The sequence below is a fragment of the Hoplias malabaricus genome, chromosome 12 (assembly GCF_029633855.1).
Source record: "Hoplias malabaricus isolate fHopMal1 chromosome 12, fHopMal1.hap1, whole genome shotgun sequence".
Lineage (NCBI taxonomy): Eukaryota > Metazoa > Chordata > Actinopteri > Characiformes > Erythrinidae > Hoplias > Hoplias malabaricus.
The window spans coordinates 405,173-422,168 of record NC_089811.1 but is presented as its reverse complement, the minus strand read 5'-3'; the positions used below and the strand labels follow the sequence as shown (position 1 = coordinate 422,168).

General features: G+C 43.6%; 1 protein-coding gene across 1 annotated transcript; it reads left to right on the top strand.

Annotated features, from left to right (window-relative positions):
• Positions 1-749: 749 nt before the first annotated feature.
• On the top strand, positions 750-13,177 carry LOC136710908 (histamine N-methyltransferase-like). The gene is made up of 7 exons (XM_066686798.1): positions 750-794; positions 2,731-2,870; positions 6,681-6,733; positions 8,227-8,334; positions 8,835-8,965; positions 10,957-11,050; positions 11,585-13,177. Exons 2-7 carry the CDS (start codon positions 2,734-2,736, stop codon positions 11,938-11,940), a joined length of 879 nt encoding a protein of 292 aa, XP_066542895.1. The 5' UTR covers positions 750-794; positions 2,731-2,733; the 3' UTR covers positions 11,941-13,177.
• Positions 13,178-16,996: the final 3,819 nt, after the last annotated feature.

The window sequence follows — 16,996 nt, the reverse complement described above, 5'->3', positions numbered from 1 at the left end:
TGCATTTAATGAAAAATAAAAATTGGTGCCTTTTTTGTATTATTTGATGTGGTGGAAATGGGCTTCTGTAGAAGCCCCCCCCCCCCCCCACAACTCTTTTTACCAGATAACACTAGCTCCTTGTAGTTTTTTTGAGGACCTGGGTCTAATAATGTAAACTATAGTTTAAATCATTAATTATATTCTGGTTAATTCCATCAATGGTGTTTTCTTTATTCTCACTGCATTCAGCAACTTTCTTATATTGATTTCTTGAGCCAGACATTGATTTCTTAGACATTGACTGTCCTCTTTTACAAATAAACAGTGACCATTTAAACAGGCATTAAACTAAATATTAATTATATGTCATTTATTTCCCATAAATGTTATTATTCTCATAAATGTCTAAATGTGTTTAAAACATTCAGTGTAGGCCTGTAGTTACTTGTATTCTCTCTTATAATTGTATTAAATCTAAAATTAGAAATGCAACCAAGACTCCCCCGGAGCAGAGGAGGAACCAGGGGCCTCATGTTTCTGTGGTGAGACTCATGGGTGGTGCTTGGTCTAAAAGGTTTGAGAAACTACTGCTCTATAACAAAGTTGATTGTGCAATTTCGACCGCTCCCACAAGGGGTCGCCACTGAGGACCACGCAGTAACCCGACCGAGGACTGTGGAAGGGAATTGTTCCTTTAAGGGTGTGGGTGGGTCTTCTCTATATCTGTCTTCCTCTCTCTCTCTCTCTCTCTCTCTCTCACACACACACACACACTCACACTCACACACACACAGAACCGAAGACTGCAGCTGGTGTGTACTCTCTCTTTCTGCCGCTTGTATAAAATGTCTGCTGTACTAATGTTTCTTTGTGGATCTGTGTTTGGTTTTAATGTGGATTACAGGAATATGGCGTGTGTCTGTGTGTGTATATAAATATTACACATGCCTCAGCACACCATCACCATGCCCAATACCAACATTCCACCTGAGCACTGGGCTGTGGAACAGTGTGTGTGTGTGTGTGTGTTTTAAAGTACAAGAACTAAACTAAATATATTCTCACAAGCATTTGCTGTGTTTGTTTATTAGGTACAATGTTAAAACACATACAATATGTTTTTGGCCATATGTTTGCTGATACACCATAGCAGCCACCTTCTAAAGCTTTAGCAACTACATGCCATGCCTTTACAAATGCCTAGGAAAAATGAGCAATAACCAATTACAGTGTCAACTGAAAGATGTCAGCGCTGGTTTCATTTGAATTGCCTTAATATTATCATCCCTGCAAAATATGTCCATTGGTTTTGTGTGCTGTGTCATAAACAAGGCTGAGACTGCAGAGGAATACTCTGGAAGAATACCTGTCTTGTTTTTGGATTTCAAAATAACAAAGTGTGAGCATAAAGCAACTGTGTCTGTAAAGGGCCATCGTGGACCTAGGACACTGTCCAAAACAAGTGGCAACACGTCTGATCTTATGCATTAAATAAGGTAGCATCTGCTTTCCTGTTGATACACCAACCTTTTGTTCAACTTCATTCAAACAGCTACATGTTCTTTTGGAGCAATTTCATTAGACATTCAAAATCAGTTGAAGGTTATTCTCAAAAATGCATCACCGTGGGCTAGTAATGGTTAAATTGACCAAAATAAGATCTGTAGTATGTCATGTGGGTTACACTTGATCAAATACAACTTGTTTAGAAACAATGTCTTCAAAAATTCAAAAACTGTTGACATTTTTAAAGAAAAATGTTTCACCACAGGTAAGTAATGGTTAAATTGACCAAAATTAGATCTGTAGTATGTCATGAGGGTTGTACTTAATTAAATTCAACTTGTTTAGAAACAATATCATCAAATGATAAAATACTACTGAAATTTTTTTTCCTCAAAGACTCATCACCATGGGCCAGTAATTGTTAAGTTGACCAATATAAGAGGTGTACAGGGTGGGCCATTTATATGGATACACTTTGGCGGTGTATCCATATAAATACTTTACAACATGGCGGCCATTTTGAAGTCAGCCCAATAAGTTTGATGTGTCACATGACCCTCTTCCCATTAAAAAACAAAAGTTGGATCCAAAATGGAACTTCATAAGAAAAAGAATGGTATGCTTATTAAGGTGTATCCATATAAATGCCCCCCTCCCCCTCCTTGTTGTATGTTATGTGGGTCAAGTGGGCACTTGATTAAATACAACTTGTTTAGAAACAATATCATCAAAGGATCAAATACTACTGAAATGTATTCTCAAAAACTCATCACTATGGGCCAGCAATGGTTAAATTTATCAACGTAAGAGATGTAGTGTGTGTCATGTTCGTGGTTCGTCACCTTCGTCTTTACTGTGTAGTGTAGTTTGTAAACTGTCCCTTAGCTGTCACGGAGATGGCAGCAGCCCATAGAAAACAATATATTTTGTGTTTTTTAAATGGTAAACATTTCTGACATAAACTTGTTGTCGCTGTTTTTCTTGGACCCTAAAAACAATACTTTGCAAGTATTAACTCATTTGCATGCACTGTTTGAGAGCTATTGAAGAAAGAAATCTGAATATGAAACCAACTTTACCGGAGTTCCCAGCAGAGTCAGGGGCTGGTGTGGGATGGTGATTAGTTCCCATTACGGTACTGGGTGGGTCCCCGTTTAGTCTGAAGAACACAGTTCCACTGCTCCACAGCCTCTGTGATGGTCCACTCGTGTGTGTGATTTGAGTCCAAATGTTGTGTTCCAGACGATGGCGGCTCCTTTACGATGTCTGGTGGAGGATTACCCCAGATACCTCCAGGCTTTCCAACTGTTCCTGGAGTGTTCGTCTGAGCACCAGTGTATGAGAGAATTCATCCAGAAAACTCTCCCAGAAATCCTGTCCAGGTAAGACAAGCCTCGGGGTCAGAGGACACACGCACTTCTGGACTCTGGGTCTTACAATTGTTAACCATGTGAACTGATCACACAGTGGATCAACACATGGTCGGGGTAATCACTGTTAAAGGTGGAATCTGTCATTTTTACAGCCGCATGAGATCAAGGATCAAACCACTGTCCCCAAATGGTCTTGTTTACTCCCTCAGGTCGGGGTGAACAGCGCGCGGCTCATTATCATTTAAAGGAACAGGTGCTGAAAGCGGGTGTTCTGAACAGGGCTGTTTACACAGGGGGAGAACACTGCTGTGGGGCTCGTGGGGTTTGGACCTGTCAGGACCTAGGCAGACTGACAGAGGCGGACGCACTTGCTGTAACACAGTGACTTTATTTAAACTCAAGATAACAAAACAGAAAGAGACAGACAGAATACATAAACAAAGAAAGACTGACACAGAGAGACTTGGACAGGATGACCTGGAAAGAGGTGCTTAGACAGATAGAGAGGGAACTGGACAGAAACACCTAGACAGATAGAGCTAAACAGACATCTTAACAGAGAGAGATTAAACAGACTAAACCTAGGGATAGAGATAGAAAGACAAACCTAGACAGAGAAAGCTAAACAGACTGAAACTAGACAGAGGACAGAACCAGAGACTGGACTGGAGACAGGGCAGGAGTAGGCACACGTGACTGGACAGAGGACAATATAGGTTGCTGGACATTGGACTGAACAGGATTAGAGACAGAAGACTGGACAGGAGCATGTGACTGGACAGGGGACGGGACAGGGTGCTGGACATTGGACGGGACACTGGATGGGGACTTAGACTGGACATGATTATAAACAGGACTGGAATGAAGACAAGGCAGGTGATGGGACTAAGTATTGGGAATGGACAGGGGACTGGATTTGAGACAGGACAGGTGACGAAACTGAGGCTGGGTACTGGGACTGGACTCGAGACAGGACAGAGGGTCGAAATGGGGACTGGACTGGAGACAAGACACTGGACAGGAATTGGCATGGGAACAGGGACCAGGACGTTCACAGGAACTGACACAAACACGGTGATAGCGACTGGGAAAGAGAAAAAGGCAGATACAGGTACTGGGAAATGGACAGAAACAGGAACCAGGGCGGGGAATGACAGGGGAACCAAAACAACTGAGGGTGCCCAGGACTGGCAAACATCTGTGGGGATGTCAGAGAAGCCAGCTTGGGCACAGCTCTAGGGATTGGCCCCGAAGTCTTTGGGGCCAACCTACACACACGAACTGAAATGGCCGAGGCCACAGTCACAGGGGCAGAAGCGGCCAAAGCCACAGTCACAAGAACAGAAGCGGCTGAAGCCACAGTCACAGGAACAGAAGCCGCCAGTGCAGGAACATATACATCTGAGGAAGCCACCGGTGCAGGAACATATACATCTGAGGAAGCCACCGGTGCAGGAACAGGAGCGGCTGAGGAAGCCACCATCGCAGGAACAGGAGTGACTGAGGATGCCATCATCGCAGGAACAGGATCAGCTGAGGATGCCACCATCTCAGGGACAGAAGCGGCTGAGGAAGCCACCATCTCAGGGACAGGAGCGGCTAAGGAAGCCGCCATCTCAGGAACAGAAGCGGCTGAGGAAGCTGCCATCACGGGAACAGAAGCAGCAGAGGTCGCTGCCATCAGGGGAACAGAAGCGGCTGGATTCGCCGCCTTCAAATAGACAGGAGCGAAGGGTGCCGCCTTCACAGGGACAGGAGCAGCCTGGTTGGCCACCTTCACAGGAAGAGGAGACCCTGTGGAGATACCCTCTGAGACAGGAGGCCCTGCAGAGATATCCCCGGAGACAGGGGACCCTGCAACGATGTCAACAGGGTTGACAGGGGCTTGTGCTTCTCACAGGGCATGTGCTGAAGCTGTAGAGGGCTTAGGAGGTCTGGTGGGCGCCCTCTTGTGGAACTTCCTGAAGTCGCCCCTGTTAACCTCACCTCCTTGAGGTTTGAGGCTAACTGCACCAGCCCTCAACACCCCACCAAAAATGTCCCCGGACCTGAGGGTGTATTCCTCAGGAGCAGGGGTTCCTGCAGAAACGTCCTCTGGAGCAGCCAGGGAGAATCTTGCTTTTAAAAGTTCACATAATGTCTCCACAGTAAGATCCAGGACCTTTTCGTTCAGTAATTACTCTGCCCACTGAAACGCCTCTCCTCTGAGGAGAGATATAACAAACATGACCTGGATAATATCAGGAGGAGCAGGACAGGTTAAAAATTGAAAATAGAGTCTGCACTGCAAAAGCCAGTTTCAGTAACCGAGGTTCAGAACGCCAGGGCCCCCGACCCCGACCGCCACCCGATTCACAATGCACCAGACCTGGATTACTACCTCTCCCACAGGTGGTGGGCCCATGGGAGAGTGGACCCATGTAACTCCTTCGGGCTAAGCCCGGCCGGACCCCATGAGTGAAAGTCCGGCCACCAGGCACTCGCCAAGGAGCCCCTCCCCCAGGCCTGGCTCCAAGGTTAGGCCCCGGTAACCCTACTCCGGGTAAGGGAGGCTGTGTCCGTGTTGTTGTGTTATTCATCCTTGTCTTTATGGATCACTCTTTGTCTGGCCTATCACCTAGGACCAATTTGCCTTGGGAGACCTTACTAGGGGCTATTGCTCCTAGGCTCATGCAGGCACGCAAACCCCTCCACCATGTTAAGGTAGTGATCCAAGGAGGAGTTTTCTCCGCAGGGTATTTGAACTCTCCCTTAGAGACAGGGTTAGGAGCTCGGACATCCGAGAGGGACTCGGAGTGGAGCCGCTGCTCCTCCACGTCGAGAGGAGCCAGTTGAGGTGGTTCAGGCATCTGGTCCGGATGCCTCCTGGACGCCTTCCTGGTGAGGTGTTCCGGGCATGTCCAATGGGGAGGAGGCCCCGGGGCAGACCAAGAACACGCTGGAGAGACTACATGTCTCGAGGGAACGCCTCGGTATACCCCCGGAGGAGCTGGAGGCAGTGGCTGGGGAGAAGGAGGTCTGGGTTATTTTGCTCTGACTGCTTCCCCCACGACCCAGACCCGGATAAGCGGTGGATAATGGATCGATGGATGGATGTCTGCACTGCAATAAAAAAACCCTCACAGTTGGGATTCAAATTCAATGGGTACTCCCATGAAGGATTGCAAAATAGCATTTTAGGGTTGGACATTCTGTCAGGACCGAGGCAGACTGACAGAGGCAGACGCATTTGCTATAACACAGTGACTTTATTTAAACAAAAGATAACAAAACAGAGAGACTAACATAACAGACAGAATATATAAACAAAGAAAGACTGACAGAGAGACTTGGACAGGATTATCTGGATAGAGGGGCTTAGACAGATAGAGAGGGAACTCGACTGACAGGGAACTGGACAGACAAACCTAGACAGATAGAGCTAAACAGAGATTTAAACAGAGAGAGCTTAAACAGATGAAACCTAGAGATAGAGATAGAAAGACAAACCTAGACAGAGAGAACTGAACAGAGACCTAAACAGAGAAAGTGTCACAGACGTTTCATTAAGAAACAGAATTGTCAGGTTGAAAGTGACAGTAATTAATCCTGATTAATCCGATTTTAAAGAGGAACATTGAGACTTTAGGATCAGACATCAGCAGAAACAACCACCTTCATTAATCACCATTAACTACAGGAAATGATGCCATTAATCACAATTATTATTTTAATAGTTTGATGCTGAATTATAATACGACAGAAGATCAGACGGTACTTATATAGATGTTAATGTTGATCAGAAATGGTTCTGAATAATGTCTCTCTCTCTCTCTGCAGCATTGGAGCTGAAAAGGACACTTTAAATGTGATGGGAGTGGGAAGTGGAGCAGGTAGGTCCCAGTAACTCTCATTAGTCCTTAATAACAACTGTTAGAAGTGTGATGAGCCCCAGTTTTCTGTGGTGAGGTGGGGATAATGACATTTTACAACAGGACGTTTGTAATATTTCTGATTAATAATATATTAGAAATCTCAGTGTAAATAACAGATGAGAGCCGCTACTCCATTGCATTGAAGTAACACAGTGTGGATCAGACACAGCAGTGCTACTGGAGTTTTTAGACTGTCACTAGTGTTCTGAGAACAGCCCACCAACTGGAAATAACCAGCCTTTAATGATGTTATGTTCTAGTCCTTCATAACAGAAGATGGACAGAAAATTTCACTCCCTCCCTCCGTCACAGGGAGGGATCCGTCACAGTTATTATAACTGCTGTTATAAACCGCATAATGGCAGTGAATTAATGAGTAGGAAACTCCTTAATAATTCATATTCTATGGTTGGGCACTAAACTACCCTACAGCTGCCAGAAGTGCCCTCCTCTCAGTGATCTTGTGTGGATTTGGTTGTGGAGTCGTACAGCATCTGAGTTTCTCCACGTACCTCAACGGCTCTGAAATTGGCCAGAGGTCTTCGAATCTGGATCTTTGGTCTAGGTCCAGGCAGGGTTTTTAAAACAACCAGTGGTGTGACACTAGCTGCACCTGCTAATGCACCTGACAGGCCAGGTATAGTCATACAGGTTGGGTTTTGTAAAAATGGATCTAAGTCTGGATTTGAACACCTCTTTTCAGACAGGACTAAAATCACAGAGATACTCCAGCAACTATTACATTACCCCACTTCCACAGGGAAAACCAATGCCACCAGAGCAGGGCTTTATACACATTATTTTACTCAGTGATTAAAACATGAATCACCATTAATCTCCTCAGTTTGTGGAGTGATGGGTGATTAATGGCAGGTGTTTAATTTGCTGATATCTGACATTACAGTCCAGTTGTTTCTATTAAAGGGGAAACACTCTCTCTTTTCTCCACAGTGGAACACACTTCTGGTTCTTAATAAAACATCTGTGACCTGCTTTTACTAATGCCTGTAGTTTTCAATATGGTATAGTACAATTTCTGTCTGTTCACCAAGCAGAGCCCCCCACACACACACACTACCCAAACGCCTCAAAAAGAGATAGATCATTTTTTTTTTTTTTTTTGGATGTTAGAGGGAAACACCAAACACAGGCGCTAACGGTGTTATAAAATGATTGTTATTAAAACTCTTATAATTTAATGCCTTAACTCTTATGATAGTATTTTTGGTGGGGGATGTAACCAAGTTAAAAAAAAAATAAAAATAAAAAAAACAACAAATGTTCTCAGAAATATATTGATTTGGTTCAAATTGATTAAGTGAATGGTGTCAGGTGTTTGTTCGTAAGAAGTTTATTTTGTTATTCTGCACGATTCTTTAGTCCTCATATTACACTTCACAAAAGCACACCATCATAATAATGTCCACCCTCATGTTTCATACCATCCTCAGGGGAGATGGACCTGGAAATGCTTGGCCAGCTGCACCTGCTGTATCCAGGCGCCAAAGTGGACAACGAGGTGGTGGAGCCCAGTGGAGACATGGTTTACAGATATAAAGGTAGAGAGGATTGAAGAATTCCAGGTTTTCACAGGTGATGTGTTCAGTCTGTGGATTATACATGAAAATACATGTAACCATGGAAACAGAGAGACAAACTAGAGAAATGAGTGAAACAGAACTATACAAAAGAGTGTAATATTATAACAAGAATGTAGTGATGTAACTTTCAATAGTACAGATGGTTCTTATAGAGTGTGTTGCCATGTGAAGGAATGGCACCTCCTCCAGGGAGTGTTCCTGCCTTACGCCCAATGATTCCAGGTAGGCTCTGGATCCATCGCCGCCCTGGACTGGATAAGGGTTAAAGATAATTAATGAATGAATGAAAGGTGGTTCTGATATTAGAGGCTGAATGAGATGTTTAAATAAAAACAACATGCAGCACAAAATGTAGTTCACTGTACATTTTATTTAATTTAGTTCACTGTATGACCCTGTATTTCAAATGATCTGAACTGTATTTAAACTGTATTTTAACAGTATTCCACTGTGTTTAGATTTAGTGTCCAAGACTCCAGACCTGGATCACATCGCCTTAAGGTGTAATAAGATGACAGCGTCTGAGTTCGAGGAGAACTGGAAACAGAGGAACACGAATAAAAAGATGGATTTCATTCACTTGATTCAGGTTTATACTGTAGTGTGATATGATGAATGTGTATTAATTTCTAATAAGAAATTTGACTTTCTAAGATTTGATTTTAAAACCCTTAAAAAAGTAAATTTTAGCTGGTTTCAAAGACATCCCCTCCTGGCACCAGCAGATGGAATTTGAGATAACACAGAGCAGAGTCATAAAAACCACTCTCCAGGGTCCTTTTTTATGACCCAAGGCCACACAGAGTCAAGAGAAGAATCTTTTGGGAGACAATCCTGAGGATCAGTTTATGCTCTGTATAAAACTGCCTAATGAAGAACTTCTCAAACTATATAATTAAACCTTGATTCCCATTGGTTTAAAACAATTTGAAGTTACATATGTGTTCAACTGTTTGAAATTAATTCCATTTGGACAATCAAAATGCGTGGGATTTAATTTACATGTGTTTAAAGTCAAATTTGTAAATGAACTTATGCACATGACTGTGTGTGTTATCTGGTTAAGAATTATGAAACATGGTTTGTCTGAATGATATTGTTTTGTGTTGACATTCAATCTTTTATATCGCAAAAGTATGATTCAGAAATCTTGGATGGTCATTCAACAGGAATCGTCTTTGTCTTGTCAAGGAACATAAATTTTATGTGATGTCACTACCAAGATACAGGAAACAGCCAATCAGGAGCAAGAGAGGCTCCAATCAGGGTTTCAAGGCAGGTTTTCTAAATTCTGGTTAAAAAGCCAGTGGCGCCAAATGAGAAAGGCTTCAAACTTTTGGCTTCCTCTTTTCACACACCTTCGCTTCACTTCACACTTTTTCTCTTTTAGCCTTTTTCAAGGCTAAAAAGGAAAATGACTCGGGTTTTGAAATGACTCTGCAGGCGTCAGACTCTCATGGTTTTCTTAAACAGTCTTGGGCCCCTCAAGCAGGGTCCAGACAGAACAGTAGTTTTATTTTAATTTTATCTCTAGTAGAAACTATAGTTCTAAAAAAGCTATAGTTTAACTCCAGCAAAAATTCAATCCCACCCAGAGCATGAAGGAGGCCTCAGAGCCTCAAAGTGATGACCACAGTTTCTGGACCAGGCAGTGTTCTGTTTTTCATTTTAAGTGTATACAAATGAATCTTAAAGTCAGAGTCAAAAACTAGAAACAAATGTTCCCACTGGTGTTGTCCAACCCACTCTGAGTTTATCATACAGGGGTTGGACAATGAAAGTGAAACACCTGGTTTTAGACCACAATAATTTATTAGTACGGTATAGGGCCTCCTTTTGCGGCCAATACAGCGTCAGTTTGTCTTGGGAATGACATACACAAGTCCTGCACAGTGGTCAGAGGGATTTGAAGCCATTCTTCTTGCAGGATAGTGGCCAGGTCTCTACGTGATGCTGGTGGAGTAAAACGTTTCCTGACTCGCTCCTCCAAAACATCCCAAAGTGGCTCAATAATATTTAGATCTGATGACTGTGCAGGCCATGGGAGATGTTCAGCTTCACTTTCATGTTCATCAAACCAATCTTTCACCAGTCTCGCTGTGTGTATTGGTGCATTGTCGTCCTGATACACGGCACCGCCTTCAGGACACAATGTTTGAACCATTGGATGCACATGGTCTTATGTGCAATTAATGAAGATTGTCCACCAGGCTGCTCCAATTTAGCCATGAAATCTCCCACACTACAATGACAGATGTTTCAGTTTCATTGTCCAACCCCTGTACGTAGCAATAATCTAGCAACCACCAGAGATACCACAGCAAACAACTGGCAATTGCCTTATAACTAGAGTCTAACAACAAACATTGGGTATATACACTTGTAGCCTGCAATGAAGACATTGATCAAGGTGTCCAAGGCAGTCCTAGAGGGCATGATTGGTCTGTCTGTCTCTCTCTCTCTCTCTCTCTCTCTCTGTGGGAGGGAGGGATGGCCCCCACTCTTCCTCTGCTCTAGACAGACCCAGGCAGTCATATCTGTTATGTAATGAACTGTTTCTGTTGTCTCCTCTCTGACCAGATGCTGTACTTTGTGAATGATCCTGAAGCTACAGTTACGTTTTTCCGGAGTTTGCTGAACAAGGACGGAAAAATGCTCATCGTTCTGGTCTCAGGTAAAACTGGCAGGAAACTGAGTGTAGCTCTGGATCTGTGTAGATCAGCACTGCAGTGACACTAACATGGATCAGACACAGCAGTGCTGCTGGAGTTTTTAAACCCCTCAGTGTCACTGCTGGACTTAGAATAGTCCACCGACCAAAAACATCCAGCCGACAGCGTCCTGTATCACTGATGAAGGACTAGAGGACGAGTGACACACACTGTGCAGCGACAGATGAGCTACTGTTTCTGACTTTACATCTACAAGGTGGACCAACGAGGGAGGAGTGTCTCACAGAGTGGACAGAGAGTGGACACAGGGTTTAAAAACTCCAGCAGCACTGCTGTGTCTGATCCACTCGCACCAGCACAACACACACTAACACACCACCACCACGTCAGTGTCACTGCAGCGCTGAGAATGATCCACCACCACATCACACCTGCTCTGTGGGGGTCCTGAGCGCTGAGGAACAGAATTACAGAAGTGATCTGTGTAGTGTAGATCCTGTACAAAGCCTTTAACTCCATTATTGTGCCCCCTACAGGAGACAGTGGTTGGTCTCGACTGTGGAGAACATACAAACAGGAACTCTGTAACACAGACATCAGCCAATGCGTCACCACGGGAGACATCAGAAAGTTCCTGGACGCCAGAGGAATCCCGTACACTAAATACACCTTTCCGTCTCAGATGGACATCAGCGAGTGCTTCTCTCCAGGGGACGAGCGAGGAGAACTGCTGCTGGACTTCCTCACATTGATCAGGGACTTCAGTAAGAACGCCTCTCCAGAGCTGAAGGCAGGAGTTCTGCAGCTGCTCAAACACCCGGAGTGCAGCAGGGAGGAAGACGGCAGGGTCATGTTCAACAACAATCTGGAGGCTCTCGTCCTCGACCCGTAGATCAGACACATACCTGCACTCACTGGACAGTGATAGTGTCCACTTAGAGCTGCACTCACACTGTTCAGGTCAGATATCGCAGGTTAGTTTAGCTTGAGCTGTAATGTCTTTTGACCCAGAGATGGCTTTTTAAGGTAGTTAATAATCAAATATACGTACTGCACTAACCACATGGTTAGAATGAGCCAGTAACAAACTTTAATATATTCAACATGTATCTACAACAAATCCTAGATTAAATCTAAGATAAAATGTGTGGCTGCTTGAAAACTTTTGCTGGATCAAATTTAAATAGTGTATCGTTGCTGTCCAAATAAAAGTCTTTATCTCCGTGTTTGTTGATGTGTAGTTTACACAGCAGCTGTTCTTTAAATGTCATGATGAATGAACCAATAGAAACACTCCAAAATTACTCTCAATAAAATATTTTTGCATTCACTTCCATTGAACGTTAAGAAGGTTTTTCCTTTCTCTGGTAAAATTACTATTTTGGAGATACGTGTTTTTAATTGGACAGTGTCGATATTGTAATTGTGTAATTCGGCAACGTTTAGTAAATCCTGGAGCTGAAGCTCACACAGCTTAGTTTCACTTTGTTTGATCTAATGAACTGCGCAATGTCCTTCACCCCACAGCGTACAGCTCTCACCAGCGGTTTTCTAGGGTTTATGGGATGGTGCCATTTATTTCTGTTTTTCCTCATTCACTGGAGCGAGCATTTATGACCCGCATCGGTCCATCAAGACTTCACATTGTTAAGATGTCTAAATAGTTCTAAATCAGTTTCTAAATGATCTGCGTAATGAGTCCAGTTCTTAGTTAAAGCAGAAGTGTTTATCTTTAATCTTCTACTGAATGATGTAGTGGTCAATATTAAAAATAGATTCTGATTTTTAAACGCTACAGAACACTAAATCTGTGAGAGATAGTATAAACCTACGGTGGAGAGTCCTGAGAGAATAGTGTAAGGAAGTGATTGTTATTTGGGGAGTTGGCTCCACCTCTGCTGAAAATATGTAATTGCAGTTTAGTGCAGAAGCTCACTATGTAACACTGGTTGTGCTTTGTTCCATTTCTGAAATTCAGTATTATTAGCGTTTTAAAAAACCATACACCTTCTGATTGTTCAGCCCGACAGAAAGTGAATGACATCAGTACAACAGAGAGTCCTGAGAGGGGCGATGGTTTGTGACTGTTATATGAGTAAAGCAACAATTGTTTATAATGTGAATAAAAATAAAGCTCACTTTATAATTCATACGGAATGTGTTTTCTTTTTCATTCCAAAAGAAAAACCAAATACTGAGTCTATACATGAGGAAAGTGGTATTCTTTTAATGCAGCTACTTGGTATCGTTAAAGAAAACATTTGTACACTACACTGTGACATCAGCTGCAACCCATGGATTACTAAATCTGATTGGCTCTGTGTCAGACTTAACATCACATTAATCACATTTAGCCCTGCCCACAGAACATCCAACAGGAGAAAGTAATAAGTAATAAATATCTGAAATGGCAAACTAAAGCTTCATTCTGTGGGTGTCTCTGAGTTCATCACCCTTCAGACACAAGGGTCATGGCCAGAGTTCGGATGTTGGGAGAGTAGACCAGTCCGAGTAGATGAACAGAGCTGAGCTACACTGTATGTAAACTGTAGATGGCCTGACTCTACTGCTGTCAGGAGACCAACAGCCTGAGTCTGTGTGTGAGGGGACTCTAACTTTTTGAAGTGTGTGTGTGTGTGAGAGTGTGTTTATCATGGCTCTGTCATCCCTAAATGACCCAGTCCTCCACATGGGGGCGATCTTGATTAAACAGGATCGGTACAGAATCCCTGACACAACCCAGCCACTAGGTGTCAGTGTAAATCAGGGCAGCTGTGGCCAGTACGGTCTCCTCCCTCAACATCCACAGCTGAAGTGCCCTTGAGCAAGACGCCTAACCCCCAACTCCATCCCCAGTCACAGAGGGACTGACTGCAACTTTAAACCTGTTTATATTTTATTTATGTTCATGCGTGTTCTCTCTCTCTCTCTCTCTCTCTCTCTCTCTCTCTCTCTCTATATATATATATATATATATATATATATAAATATATAGAATGTGCCACAACACTTTTGATGACATCAAACAGGCTCTAATCACTGCATCGGTCCTGGTTCCAGCTCACTTCAGTCAACCTTTCCAGCTCCAGACTGATGCCAGTGAGAAATTAATGGACAGGAGCATGTCATCGCTCATGCCTCAAGACTCCTGCGGGGGGCAGAGCAGAACTATTCCACCTCTGAGAAAGAGTGTCTAGCAGTGGTTTGGGCAGTGGCGAAATGGCGAGTCTGTCTGGAGGGACAACACTTCCTGGAGTTTAAAGACCATGCTGCACTCACCTGGGTCTTCAACCACCCAAAGCCTTCTTCAAGGTTAATCAGGTGGGCTATTCGGCAACATGGATTTGAATATTCTGTCAGATATCGCAAAGGCAAGTGTAACATTGTGCCCGACACTCTCTCCCGCATATCCTCACAGCAAGCAGAGGGTGTCATGGCTACATTTAAGGTGGCTGGTACCGTGGTGGATGACCTCCCGATAGAGTGGTCTGAGTTGGCTAAGGCACAGAAGGAAGACGATACCCTAGAGCCACTCCGTCAAATGGCTTAAGATTTAAAGACTAAGGAGGATCAGATTCATTTTGTCTGCAGAAATGGTGTATTGTTCAGGGAGGTACCCAGGCAACATGAGGGACTGGCAGGCATCTGGGGCAGATGAAGACTTTGCTGAAGTTGCTGGAAGTGGCATACTGGCCTTCTATCAGGAAGGATGTTTGGGCACACTGTAGGGGATGTGAGATGTGCCAAAAGTATAAGCCACGCATAACTAAGCTGTCTGGCCTGCTGCAGTCTACCCCTGTTGTGGAGCCTGGGTATATGTTGGGCATTGGTCTCATGGGTCTGCTGCCGAAGAGCCCACGTAGTAGAAGAGAATCCACCTTGTATTGGTGGATTACTGCAGCAAGTGGGTAGAAATGTTCCCTCTCCGGACGGCTAGGTCACCCCAGATAGCCCATATTCTTGTCACAGAAATTTTCACACGGTGGGGTACACCGGCTTATCTTGTATCCGATCGTGGTGCTCAATTCACCTCCCACCTGATCCATGAGACCTGCCGGCAATTGGGTGTCATCCAGAAACTTACCACCGCATACATCCTCAGACCAACCTCACCGAACGCATTAATCGGAAAGTCAATACAATGACTGCCACGTACGTATGTGATAAGCATCACCTGTGGGACCAGTGGCTCTCTGAGTTCCGTTTTGCTATCAACAGTGCATGGCAGGAGAGCACTGGTTTCACCCCTGCAGAGGTAGCAATGGGCAGAAAGCTCAAAGGTCCTTTAGAGAGGCTTTTGAGTCGGCCACCGGACCCTGAGCAGATGTCATATAAGACTATCCAGCGACAGCGGGACCTAATGCAACAAATTTGGGCTAATGTAGAGAAGGCTCAAGCCTACCCGGAATCACTGAGTGCAAGGCGGTAACACACCCTGGAGGGGGGTGCCAGTCCTTCACAGGGTGACACACACTCACACATTCTCTCACACACTCACACCTACGGACACTTTTGAGTCACCAATCCACCTACCAACATCTGTTTCCTATGGGTTGTTGCCATATATATTAGTTTCTGTTCAGTGTATGTACATTTCACATGGTTAAAATACTGAAATAGGGAAAAATGTAAAACACTACAATTTTCTCTGTTGCTCTGATTAATGCATCCGGTACACAAATTAATAAACTGGTAGTGTGTCAAATAGCAGAACTAAAAGGGATCCTGTTAGTGGAGATTCAAAGTCTGAGGATAATGGTCAACAAGAGCAACCGATGATGATGTGTTTTCCCAAGTGTTCAAACACCAAGGACTGTGCTGAGTAGTCTCTGCACCGTGCAGAATGACAAAACCATCATAATAATAATAATAATAATAATAATAAATTTTTATTAGAAAGCGCCTTTCAAGTGACCCAAGAACACTGTACAATAGATAATAAAAATAAAAATAAAAAATGAAAATAAAAAGTAAAAAAAAAAGTCAATAAAAGGTAAATGCACATACAAACATAAAATGACCATAGAGACATATACATAGTATCATCCATATGTTAGTTTAAAAAAATGAGTTTTTAGTCTGGTTTTAAAAACATCTACAGATGAACAAGCTCGCAGTTTGTCAGGAAGACTATTCCACAGCTTTGGACCCGCAACACAAAATGCTCTATTTCCAATGGTGCTTAGCTTAAAATGTGGGACCTCAAGCAAATGGAGGCTTGAGGACCGAAGAGTACGCACTGGAGAGTATGGTTGCAGTAGGCTACTTAGGTAAGAAGGGGCAAGGTCATGCAAGGATTTAAACACCAACACAAGCAATTTGTATTCGGTACTTCACTGGAAGCCAATGAAGAAGACTTAGGACTGGAGTAATATGCTCCCAAGATCTTGTATGGGTCAGCACCCTAGCAGCAGAGTTCTGCACATACTGCAACCTGCTCAAAGCCCAAGCAGGGAGGCCACACAACAGAGCATTGCAGTAGTCAAGTCTGGAAGTAACAAATGCATGGACTATGGTCTCGGCAGCAGTGAGAGAGAGAAAAGGGCGAATCATAGAGATATTTTTAAGATGGTAGAAGGCTGTCCTACATGTGTCGTTAATACGTGAGTCAAACGATAATGTAGAATCAAACATTACTCAGAGATTTCTCACTAGTGTTGAGGTAGAGACAACAAAACCAGGGATACAAACAGTAGTGTCACTAAGCCTCCTGACTGTTGCAGGAGAAGCAATTATCATGGCTTCAGATTTTTTATTACTAAGGCTCAGGAAGTTCTCCAACATCCAAGCCCTCACATCAGTTAAGCATTTCAGCAAGGCACTAGGTGGCAAGCTGTGGGAAGGTTTTGTACAAATATATATCTGGACATCATCAGCAAAACAGTGAAACTGCAGCCCATGATGTCTAATGATGTCACCAAGAGGAAGGATGTACAAAATAAAAAGCA

Bases quoted from the DNA above. Each gene is read 5' to 3' on its own strand.
- LOC136710908 (XM_066686798.1), top strand. From the start codon at position 2,734: ATGGCGGCTCCTTTACGATGTCTGGTGGAGGATTACCCCAGATACCTC. The intron at 8,966-10,956 runs GTTTATACTGTA...CTCTCTGACCAG, and splicing joins ATTTCATTCACTTGATTCAG to ATGCTGTACTTTGTGAATGA. The intron at 11,051-11,584 runs GTAAAACTGGCA...TGCCCCCTACAG, and splicing joins GCTCATCGTTCTGGTCTCAG to GAGACAGTGGTTGGTCTCGA.